General features: G+C 40.5%; 1 protein-coding gene across 1 annotated transcript in view; it reads right to left on the bottom strand.

Moving 5' to 3' along the window:
• The window catches only part of LOC123986223 (transmembrane channel-like protein 3), a 45,394-nt gene that overhangs the window by 14,139 nt on the left and 18,909 nt on the right, over positions 1–12,346 (bottom strand). Inside the window, exons 7-13 of the mRNA XM_046074361.1 lie at positions 11,388–11,530; positions 8,385–8,532; positions 8,166–8,209; positions 7,296–7,443; positions 4,070–4,179; positions 3,577–3,655; positions 2,377–2,625 (exon numbers count right to left, since the gene is read on the bottom strand). Of these exons, the coding sequence (XP_045930317.1) occupies positions 2,377–2,625; positions 3,577–3,655; positions 4,070–4,179; positions 7,296–7,443; positions 8,166–8,209; positions 8,385–8,532; positions 11,388–11,530 (921 nt within the window). The remainder of the gene's footprint in view (positions 1–2,376; positions 2,626–3,576; positions 3,656–4,069; positions 4,180–7,295; positions 7,444–8,165; positions 8,210–8,384; positions 8,533–11,387; positions 11,531–12,346) is intronic.

Below are 12,346 nucleotides of genomic sequence, written 5' to 3'. Positions count from 1 at the left end.
AGGAGCCAGAGCGTTCAGCTATCAAGCTCCTCTCCTGTGGAACCAGGTTCCAGTTTGGGTTCAGGAGGCAGACACCATCTCCACATTTAAGAGTAGGCTTAAGACTTTCCTCTTTGATAAAGCTTATAGTTAGGGCTGGCTCAGGTGAGTCCTGAACCATCCCTTAGTTATGCTGCTATAGGCCTAGACTTTCCCATGATGCACTGAGCTCCTCTCTCCTCTACTTTCTCTCCCTCTGTATGCAACCTTATCCCATTATTGCATGTTACTAACACAACTTCTCCCCTTTCTGGTAGTCTTGTGCTTTCTCGTCCCTCTCCTCTCTCCTCCTATCACTTCCTGCAGGTTTTCTGGCTCTGGAGCTGTGGAGTCTGGATCTGTGGCTGCGGGTCACCTGCTGCCCCCGTGTTCCTGCTCGACACCCTCTGCTGCAACGACTATTGTTGCTAGTCTTATTGTTATTATTGTTATTATAATCATTAACATTGCGATTAGAATCATTAACACTACTATAAATATCTGTACCATTTTTCATTTAGTCTATAGCAACATCACCTTCACTGTCTGTACCTCTGTGTGTATATTGTGTAGGCTGCCTCCCTCCCCTCTCTCTCTCCTTACATCCCTCTCCTTTTCTCTCTATTCCTCTCCTGCTCTCTCTCTCTCTTTCTCTCTCTCTCTCTCTCTCACCCCAACCGGTCGAGGCAGATGGCCGCCCACCCTGAGCCATGGTTCTGCTCGAGGTTTCTGCCTCTTAAAAGGAAGTTTTTCCTTGCCTCTGTCGCCTAGTGCTGCTCTTGGTGGGAACTGTTGGGCTTCTGTAAATAGCATCACAGAGTACGGTCTAGACCTGCTCTTTTATGAAAAGCGCTGTGAGATAACTGTTGTTGTGATTTGGCGCTATATAAATAAAATTGAAAATTGAAACTACCACACCAGAAGAGCAATAACTCAGACTTATCCTCCCCACATATAGGAAAAATCCACTTGTCCTCTTGCGACTCAGTTTTACTTATTGTGATTCACTAAAACTTGTATATAATATACTTGTATTCAAACCTGTCTTGAGTGAATTTAAAAAGATAGATTGCGTTTTGTAAGATCAATACATTTTGATGTGTAGTACTTATACTTAAGTATTTTTAAAACCAGGTACTTTTTTACTTTTACTTGAGTAGGTTTATACTGGATGACTTTACTTGAGTAACATTTTTCATGTGGTATCTGTACTTTTATTTAAGTATGAAAATTGAGTAGGGGAGAGCCAGGACGATTGAAACACTTTTCAGATATACATCATTTTAAAATATAAACGTTACAGAGAGAAATCATTTGTTGTTGTCATCAATAACTCACGTCTGTGCTCTATCAATACCAGGTGTTATCTTGTAAAATGTGGAACAACTTCAATTCAATTTCACTTTGAAGGAAAGGTGCGCATTGTTTCATTCGTCCCTACTGTGCAGGACGGATGAAACACAACGATACATTTAAATAGTTTATGTTATTCTTGTTTTTCTTTAGAAAGCTTGACACTGCCCTTCTTAATATGTAATTGCAAACTCATTATGTCCTTTTTCTTAATAAAAAATAGTATAAATATAACTTAGCTAGCTAACTAGAATATTCAACAGCTAATGCACATTTGGATTAGATATCGCCTGCCCTTTTTATGATCATCTGCAGCCTGTTTTCCTGCTCTACTGTGAAGACCCTGTTATTTGGCTGTGAGCATCCTGGTGGTCCAGCCTGCAGCCAAGTGGACACTGCCCCCCTCCCGCCGTATCTAAATAAGGTAGAATGGCTGCGATCATGACCATGGCACATAGAACAATAAACACAACTCTTCATTCAAAAAAAATTATCGCTTGAGTGAATTTACTTTCCGTGATTGAAAACAGCTTCTTTCATATAACTCTGTGAAAGTGTGACGTATCCACCAGATTTTTCCCTGTTCTGTTAAGTACTGTGGACTGTATGTGCTGAGGTAATTTGGCAAATCAGACGTATATGGTCTCCGAGAAAATCGTTGTGTTTCATTTGTCCTGTGTTTCAATCGTCCCGGCTCTCCCCTACTTCTTCCACCAATGCTCAGCTGTACTTTCTGCATTTACTGCTAATTAGAAAATGTTTATATTCTGATTAATAACACTATGATTTGTGCTAGTATTCATCATTCACAGCATGAACAGAAACACAGTGAAGCCTTCCAGACCTGGTCCTTGATCTGATACATTTGAATTGTATAAATGCAACCACCGTCTGTTGTTATAATTTCTGTTACTTTTAGAACTTATTTCACCGGACCTAATTTCTATTGAAAAAGGCAAGACATGTGCCATGTGATTGTAAAGTATAGCAACCAGAAGAAAGAACCTGTCCAACGTAGGTCTCCCAGCATTGGTCCTGCTGAGAGCGGGTGTTCTTTTCAAACAGAACTGTCTGGTTGGAGACAGTCCCTGAGCTGCTCCTGCCACTGTTAGTAACATCCAGCACCATGGCGATGGTGCTGTTGTGATGCTCAGAGATCCCAGAAACCAGGGTGGAGAGGCTGTCTACCTCAGACTGAGAGATGGTAGCCAGGAAGGAGCTGGAGTCAGACCAGTTTCCAGGATTCACTGGGACCTGGAAGACCAATATAGTATAGGGGCCATCACCAGCTACTATGTGCTATGATACTCTTAGATGGGCAACTAAGAACATACTGAGTGAGATAAGAAGACACACATATCAATGTCATGTCTGTGTTTAGTGCACAGCTTGAAGCTTTACTATTCGCACGAGACACTGTGGCGCTGGCCTTCATGGATGGCTCACGAGCTACGAGCACACCGAGAGCCCAACACTTGTTCATTGCACTATTCTGAAAAACCAGGAGGCATACAAACAAAATATTCTGTGAATAAGCAACAAGTAAAAGAGTGTTACTGAAAGAACATCCAACATTGCTACATGCGCTGCCTGACAAGTATAGTAAACATTGCATTTGTGTAATACTGTTGCTTATCTCCTAATCAAAGTTGTTCACTTTAGTTCAATGTATTTTGGCTGTCCCTGACCCTAACCCAAACACAACAGCTCCTCTATGCTGAGGATGCATTGACCTGATTATGGCTAAAATGCATGTTGTTAATACATGTTTTTCTACTTGCAACCTTCTACTGAAGAAATAGCCCCTTTAAAAGTCATACATTAGTTCTGAAAAGAGATGTTGCATTGTGAAGTTTTTCAAATGTTTTCAATTTATGAGGAGCACAAACAAAATTCCAAACCTCACAATAGTGGGGCACTGGCGCAAGTTTATCTCAAAACCTTGGTAGAAACTAAAGCTGTCTGTGTTGCCACACACTACTCGAGGTAAGTGAGTATAATGAGGGTTAAGTAACTCTGGGATTGTTACAATCTGTGATGACACACCTGATTGTTTTTATGATAGAGCCACATCTCCAGATCTCCGGGAAGCAGCTGATTTTATCATAACTAAATGGTATGCTGTCCAGAACAATGAAATAAAACCTAACAAAAAAACTAAACAAGAAACAGATGCTTCTATTTTTCTATAGTTTCTATACTCACAGCAGAGCTCATGCTGTTGACCTTATCAAGGAGGGCAATAATGAGGCTGTAGAGATTCCCCAGGTATAAAACAAGCACTCTGTAAACACATAAACATATTACTAGTGTTAGTGTACACTAAGACTTGTGATGGATTCTGTAGTCTATAATTAGCAGGGGTGTGTCGAGATATTGTGTCATGATCCTTTCTAAGGTGAAAAGGTGTCTCATGATATCAGCATGATGGAGTGTGCGGGTAAAAATAGCGTAAAAGATGCCCCCGCCATTTTTAAATTGTTTGCGTGGCAGCATTTTGGAAACAGTAAACGGCAACAGACAGACAAGACACAAACAATATGTAAGCAACATTTTAAAATGCACCTGCATTGTTTTGCATTTTGTGAATTTCAGTCAAATAATAGACTATTTTTCCAGTCATATATTCTGTAGTTGAAGATTTCTTAAAACTAGTGTTAAAATATTGTCTCATCTTGTTGTTGGAGTGATAGAGTACCTGGCCAGCTGGAATCGCAGCGACGTTCGTGGGTGGTACATCTCGAGCTGAGCAACCAGCTCAAAGGCAGACGGAGCAATCATGGTGATGAGAGAAACCACCACACTCACCTGTAGTTAGGAAGGACATTAAAGGGTGTTTCCAAAGATCTTTCTTTTGAGAAAAAATATACAGTATATACATATACAGTGCAGATAGATATTGTTGTCTGTCTCTCCATCAGCAAAGATGTGAAAGTCTTAATTGTTTTGATAAATGCAATCTTGTTTGAAATTCATGAGGCACAAGTGTGTCAAATTTTGAATTTAAAGTTTTTACATATAAGAAATATATAATGCTATATTTTGTTGGAGAATATAAAATAATTAATGGGGTCATGTCAAGTTTAATAAAAATCTATGTATCAAAATGGTTTTTAAGAGGTTTACTGAAACACCACATGTCCTTTTTGTCTAAATGAGAGTTAATGATACTGTCAATTTCAGGAAATCATGGGTAGTTAAACTGTGCAGACACAGGACTTGTAATTTTGCTGAAGTTATTTCTGCATTCCACTCCACTCACATTTTTAAACCCAATTCAGTATTTAGTTTTCTTTCATTGTCACTTTTCAGCAGTGGTGCCTATAGAGCAGCTTTCATATCAAAAAATATCTTTGATATATATCAATTTGCTCTACACAAATTCTCATCACATGAGTTGAATAGGTGATGTAATTTAATTCACGAGTAATTGCCAATAATCACTTTGTAAAATTAACTGTTCCCAGTGTGGTTATGTGGGATGGAAAATGGTGATTACATGAAGTGATGAGACAGTCAGATAAACCATACAATGACTGATGACAGTTAATCGTCAATAAGGCTGCATACTGATATTTGAAATCTTTACTGCACCAACCAGCTCTCCAAAGGCCCAAGGTATGTTTGCTTTTAAATTTGCTTGCTCTTTTCTATTTCTTTACCTTTGGAGAGTTTTGAGGTTTGATATTTATGGATACCGTTATATTGAGTCATTTTGTATCTTTGTAATTTCTTCACTCATCTATTTTCTGACTGGTGGCAGATATGCTTTTTGTAAAGTCAAGGTGATAGTCCTCTGATTGGATGTTTGAGGCCGCTACTATGTGTATATACAGTTGCATCTCAAGAAAATGGAATATCGTAAAAACTTTTAAGTCAAAAATTTAAACTTTCATATTCTAGATTCATTACACCTAAAGGTTTACAGCTCATGGAAATCAAAAATCCATATCAGAATATGAGAATAAAGAATGTATAATACAGAAATGTCCACCTGAGAAGAGCCTTTAGTCTCTCAGTCTGGTTCGGTACACAATCACAATCATGGGGAAGACTTCTGACTTGACAGTTGTCCAGAAGACACTCATTGACACCATCCACAAGGAGGGTAAGCCACAGAAGGTCGCTGCTGGGCGGGCTGGCTGTTCACAGAGTGCTGGATCAAAGCATGTTTATGGAAAGTTGTCTGGAAGGTTAAAGCGTGGTAGGAAAAGGATTCACAAGGAGTGGACCGAGGCTGGAGTCAGTGCATCAAGAGCCAGCAGGCACAGACGAGTCCAGGAAATGAGCTACAAGTGTCACATTCCTAGTGTCAAGCCACTCCTGAACCAGAGACGGCATGAAGCGTCTTACCAGGACTAAGGAGAAACAGAACTGGACCGTTGCTAAGTGGACAACAGTCCTCTTTCCTCAGTCTATGATGCTTTGCGGTGACATGTCTTCTGCTTCTGTTGGTCCACTGTGTTTTATCAAGTCCAGAGTCAATGCAGCCTCTACCAGGAGATTTTAGAGCTCTTCATGCTTCCATCTGCTGACAAGCTCATTTCCTTTTCCAGAAGAACTTGCCCCCCCCCCCACAGTGCCAAAACAACTAGTAACTAGTTTGACCATGGTGTTACTCTGATTGGTTAGCCAGCCAACTGGCCTGTCCTGAACCCCACAGAGAATCTATGAGATATTGTCAAAAGGAAAATTAGAGACACCCGACCAACAAGACAGACGAGCTGAAGGCTGCTATCAAAGCATCCTGGGCTTCATAACACATCAGCAGATCCACAGGCTGATTACCTCAATGCCACACCACACTGATGCAGTAAATCTTTACAGAACTTTTTAACTTCAGAAAGTCAACATTTCTGTATTTTACATTCTTTATTCTAATATTCTAATGTTTTGAGATGTGTATTTCCATGACCTCTAAGCCATAATCATCAAGATTAAAATAAAAGGCTGAAATATTTCACTTTATTTGTAATAAATCTAAATTATATGAAAGTTTCACTTTTTGACTTAAATTGCGGGGAGGAAAAAACACGGTATAGAGAGGGTTGTGATGCTGCCTATATAATTGATGAAAGTCAGACATACCAAAACATAATCAAATACATTTTTCAGCAGTAAGCAAGTAAATGTGCAGGAGTTCTACTCATAGTTTGTAAGTGTATAAAAATGAGGGGGAGGCTTATAATGAATTGTTATGAACAAGCTAAAAAAGTACTTAATGTGACAACTCTCACTTGACACACACCATTTTTATGTCACGTCCCCCTACTGTGCCTCTGATTGACTAACCCTTACCTTAACCAATGGAGGCAACGAATACTAGCCAATCAGAGGCAGAGTTGTCAAAAATCTGATAGGGAAAAAAAATAAAATAATGCATCTTCACATTTGGCAACCAGCCCCTCCTCCCGCTATCGACGGCAACTGCTCAGCAGTGAATCCTTCACATTTGTGTTAATTCTATTTATCATAATGGCACACATATATAGTGTATCTAAATAAAACTGTCACATGTAGTTTCAAAATGTGAGGATCTGTAGTTTTTCTCTGTTTCATGTCACTGTAAATTGAATATCTTTGGGTTTTGTGGAAATTTTGTTTAGACTAAATATGCAGTCTGAAGACTAAATGATTGATAAATAGAAGGTATTTGACGGATAAATCTGCAGTTACTTTACTTATATTGCCATATAAAGAGCTGAACACTGAACCAATTGTGGAACATGCTAATAGAAGAGCAGCCTCTTCGAAGAGAATAAAATTGTGTGCTGTCATTGACAGATGGAGGTTCCCATTCATTAGTCGGCATCCACTGGATCAGTCTCAGGTCTCCACTTTCATTGATTCCTTAGAACTGTATGTTGGATAATCTAATCAAACTAATGATGTTGAGGATGGTCATGTGTGCTCTGCTCTGCTACCTCGTTCTTCTCCCACAGCGTCAGCTCTGGCTTCTCCTGCTCTAGTTTCTGAGAACGGTCCACCACAAAGTAGATGATGTAGATGCTGCCGGCCAGAGACAGCAGCACCAGGATGTTGGCTAAGATACGCAGACTGATCAGAACTGCCCTGGAGAAGAGAGCACAAATTTAATATTCAAAATCCTAGCAGTACCTCAACATTTTAATTGGTCAAAATATTTTATATAGTGGAAACTGGTTCAGGAATTCAACTGGAGTCTGCTGCTACACTCACATTAACATACTCTTCTAACTGCACATCCAACACACCCTTTACTACACAGCTCTGCTCACTCTTTTGCACGTCTGTTGCCATGCTGCTCACCTGAAAGCTATGCTGTCATTCTACTACTGTTCAAACCCTACTGTGCTGAGTTTGGTGTTTGCTTGCAGTGAAGGAAAAGGTCAGAGCCTAGACACCGAATATTAATACTGTCCATATTCTGTATTCACACACATACATTTCACAACCTAATTTCTTTCTCCTGCTCTGACACTTGTATCTCAGGGTGGAGGATGACCTCTAACCAATGATAACTGAGATATGGAGTGAGGCACAGAGCACTTGTTTGTGTCATTCTAATTTATTCTTTCACTCCAGTCATGTCCTTTTGTGATTTACAGTTTCTAGAACTTATGTCAGGATTAGTGCATATCACTGTGTATAAACTGTACAGTTTTCACATGCTGGGTAAATCAACTGGATTTGAAAATGATTCAAGGGGGAAACAAGCCGCTTATGGAGTCACTGCTTGGTTGTTTCAGGAAAATTAATCACTAATTAAGTACATGCACAGAAAACATGGGAAAACAAATAACAAAGACACCTACAGACTGGTATCCTTCTTCTTTTCCTGCTCCTCGACAATGGCTTCCTGTGCATAAAAACATGTAGTATTATGTGTCTAATGTTAAAACACATCCAGTCACATTTTTTGATTTACAGTGTTCTGTGCATGAAAAGTGTTAGAAATACATTAATACAGAAATACAGGGAAAATAAATATTCATGCTCAAACATCTTGCTCAGACATCTTGTGTGTCCCTCACCCTGATGTTGTTGACAATGGCAGCTCCTTTGCTCTCTGCAGCCTCTGGGTTTCCGATTAGGTAATCCCATGCACAGAAAATTCGCCAGCAGAATGTGAAATTCTCATCAGAGGCACTGGCCAGGCTTAGTCGAGAGTTCTTGGCCATTCTGCAAGAGTATTATCATTTCTCAGTCAGTTGACACTTGACAGTTGAAACTCTGGATAGATTTCCATGGAGTTTGTGGATATTGATGATCCCTTGTGCTCCCTCTGACTCCCTCAGGACAAACCCACTACTCTTAAGGCTCTAAGAAAGATAAAATTATCAATTAATCATTCTTAGTAGGGGTGTGATGAGACACAAGACGATATTCGAGACTGGGTTCACAAGATCGAGAACACACGAGATTTTAACACTGTTTTTAAGAAATCTTTAGAGCTGGCAGGGGACAATTCACTCTACAGTCAGTGCAGCTCCCAGTCATTCTGTGCTGCTCTCAGATCTGTTTCTCCTGTAGATCAACTTATTTAATATCATCCCTGCTGAGTCATGATTTAGTCTCCCCTCCTCTTTTGTGTCTTTGTTTGTCTTTAAATGTGATTATGGCACCTTTTCACCTCAATAATGAATTATTTAATTTTAATTCACTTAGAAAATCCTGGACTTGAAGAGCTCCTGTGTTTCAGCAGCTTTTCTGCTCATGTTCAAAACTTTCTGCACATCCAGAATCTCTCCCCCATAGGCTATCTGTGTTCTCTGTCATGTCCAGAAAAAAGTCAGAATATTACCAGACTAACTTCATCATTTAATGATTAGTCTACCTGCCATTCACTCTTCTGTCCATTACGTTATTGATCCGCTGGTAGTAGCATTATCCCCTTCAGACTGTTTGACCGACGCAGTTTGAAAATGCATGTGAAACCGAAAGTAACTCACAGTCAAACAGAGCAAGGTTGCGCTTTAGTTTTTAGATGTTTATGTTGCAAAACTCTACCAGATACATTTCCACTCGTTCAGCTGGGTGGAGTGGATTCACTCTGTGAGTCTTATCGGTTAGAATTAAATTTGTATTTCACTGCGAGAGAAAATAATGTGTGGCTTGACAGCGTGTGAAAAATGTCAATTGTGTGAGTCTCCCCTACATTAGTAGCCTACTGGGGGATGTAATGAACATTGCTGCCTCTAGGAAACACTATAGGGACTTTTGTCTATTAAGGTCATCACAACATCAGGTGGTGGGTGCTACGAGGCGATGCTAGATGCTTAGTATCAGGGCTGGATTGGTAATCTGGCATACTGGGCAAATGCCCGGTGGGCCGACGCACCTTTGGGGCCGGTGTAACATAAATTATTTATTTAAATAACTGTTTTTAAAAAATGGGCCAACAATAGACCCATAAAGCAGGGACAGCGACACTGGGCCGGCCCAATCACATCAGCTGCAGCACCCAACATAGAGCAGGCACTGACACTTGAAGGAGTAAAGGAGGGCTGTAGCCCCTGGCAGTCTATGGTGTTAGCAAGTGACAAAGTGACAGGGCCAAGGGAGAGAGAGCAGGAGGAGAGTGGAGGTGAAGTGGTAAGCATGGAGTAGCTCAACCTGTAGGGAGGGAGCAGGGAGGTGGGGTCATTTACACTGGGGACGCTGGGCACATGTAGCCACCACTATTTGAAAGCATTTGTTAAAAATGTTCTATTTTTATATTCTGAATTGTCACCTGCCACCTGAATGCAGGAAATTAAGTGTTTAATGCTCAAAATCTTCTGGAGAGGATCCCCAAACCCTCCTATCAACTATTTCATCAATACAATGTTATATCTCATAGGCTAAGTGTTTCATCACACCCTTAATCTGAGCCCTTAAAGGAAGGGTGGTGTATTGGTGAGGGGTGTCCGACCGATTTTTGCGGGCCGCCTGTACCAAAAATGCCAGGGCCGATTTTTTGTCCCAGTCCAGCCCTGCTTAGTGCCATAAGGTGCATTTGACTTCATGCGGCGCTGCGCAGCGCTGACTTAACATGATACATGCTGGACTTAAAATAAGGCATGCTGGTTAGAAATTGTGTCCGACTTTCACCAGCCCTGCAAAACGTCACCATGTCACATGACATTGAAACCTCGCAGCCGCAGTTGCTTTTCTCTGGCTGCACAAAGTTGGAACCACCTTGTGCTTGATCACGGCATTTTTCTTTCTGCCCCAAGATCAGTCCTTGATCTCAGCTCAAAGTAGGCTCATGCAGGTAGAATGCAATTTGACGGCTCCGTTTTTATTCCTTGTCTCCTGTTAGACTATCAAGTCGGCAAAAGTCAGTTCCTGCATCTCAAACGCACCTATAGTCACAACTTGCAGGGCCAGCTAACTACTGTACCTGGAGAGCTAAGCTAAGAATAATAATAATTCTTAATAAAAAATCACATTTTTAATATTTGGTATTATTTTAAATCACTAGAAAGACTGATGTTAATTGTATCTTATATGTTATATTAGGGGAATATAGAGCTGGGGAACATGGCACCCTGTAAAAATAGGACCGTGGGAACAAGTACACACAGTTTCTTTAAGACACATATTTATGTCAATTTAACTCCTGCCCCATAACAGTCTGCAAACCATGCTTCTTATGTTTAGTTAGTGTATTGTACCCTTTCCTCCCAAAACTCAGCACTGTTGATGATTTGCTGTTGGTCAACAGCACAATGTCAAAGTTCCCTAAGGCTGCACTCACGCAAAAGATTTGTGTTGATTTACTTCCCCCCAGGAGCAGACCAGCTGCCATGGCCAGGACATTAGTAGGACTAAATTTTACTAATCTCTGATTAACTATTCATCTACTGTATTGTCAGCAACTGTCACATTTCAGTGAGTGACATGACAAATGACATGATCTAGTCATTATCTAAAACAGATATGATCAGAAAACTGCATCCTCAGGTATTAAATCACTTTGTTATATTAACAAATCATTATATAATCTTTATATATACCATTATCAAATGAGTTGTAAAGAGCATAATGATTACTTTCTTAACAGAATGATGAAACTGTAGGCAAAGACAGCCATCCCAACCAGGAAGTAGGCGAGGGGCAACCGGTACCCTGCACTGCCAATTTTCCTCACCCTGCCATAGTAACCATAGAATAACACCGAGTACTGCAGGTAGCCCTGTGGAGATACAACACACACACAACTAGTGTTCACAACAAACACAAAGAGGTACAGTACATAATGATATGAAAAGGAAATTCACCACAGGTAGTTTAAATGCTATTCAGTCTAACACATCATCATGAATGCTAAATCTGTTTGATGGATCTGATCAGTTAAATATTTGGTCCAGTGCAAGGTATCGCAACAGCTACAGACCCAAACTTGATTTATTTGTGATTCATGGTGCCTAGAGGATAAATTGACTCCCTGACCTTTCCTCCAATGCCTCTGTCACGTCAAAGATTAATATGTAATGGGCAGATGGAATATGTAACATCGCTGGCTTCATTTACTTTTTGTCATTCAGACACAGGTGATTTTCACCATAGTGTTTCTTTATGGCTTCACTCAGACTTCCCCTCCTGATCACCGCATTTAAACGCACCTGCCAGCCATCAGTTCATCCACACAACAGTCGGGGAGACCAGGCATCGTAACACAGGTCAGATGTACTAACACAACTTCTCCCCTTTCTGGTAGTCTTGTGCTTTCTCGTCCCTCTCCTCTCTCCTCCTATCACTTCCTGCAGGTGTTTCTGGCTCTGGAGCTGTGGAGTCTGGATCTGTGGCTGCGGGTCACCTGCTGCCCCCGTGTTCCTGCTCGACACCCTCTGCTGCAACGACTATTGTTACTAGTCCTATTGTTATTATTGTTATTATAATCATTAACATTATGATTGTTACCATTAACACTACTATAAATATCTGTACCATTTTTCATTTAGTCTATAGCAACATCACCTTTACTGTCTGTACCTCTGTGTGTATATTG

This window comes from Micropterus dolomieu, linkage group LG17, assembly GCF_021292245.1.
Source record: "Micropterus dolomieu isolate WLL.071019.BEF.003 ecotype Adirondacks linkage group LG17, ASM2129224v1, whole genome shotgun sequence".
NCBI classification, from domain to species: Eukaryota; Metazoa; Chordata; class Actinopteri; order Centrarchiformes; family Centrarchidae; genus Micropterus; species Micropterus dolomieu.
Note: the sequence above shows the minus strand (reverse complement) of the source record. Positions and strands in the feature narration are given on the sequence as shown.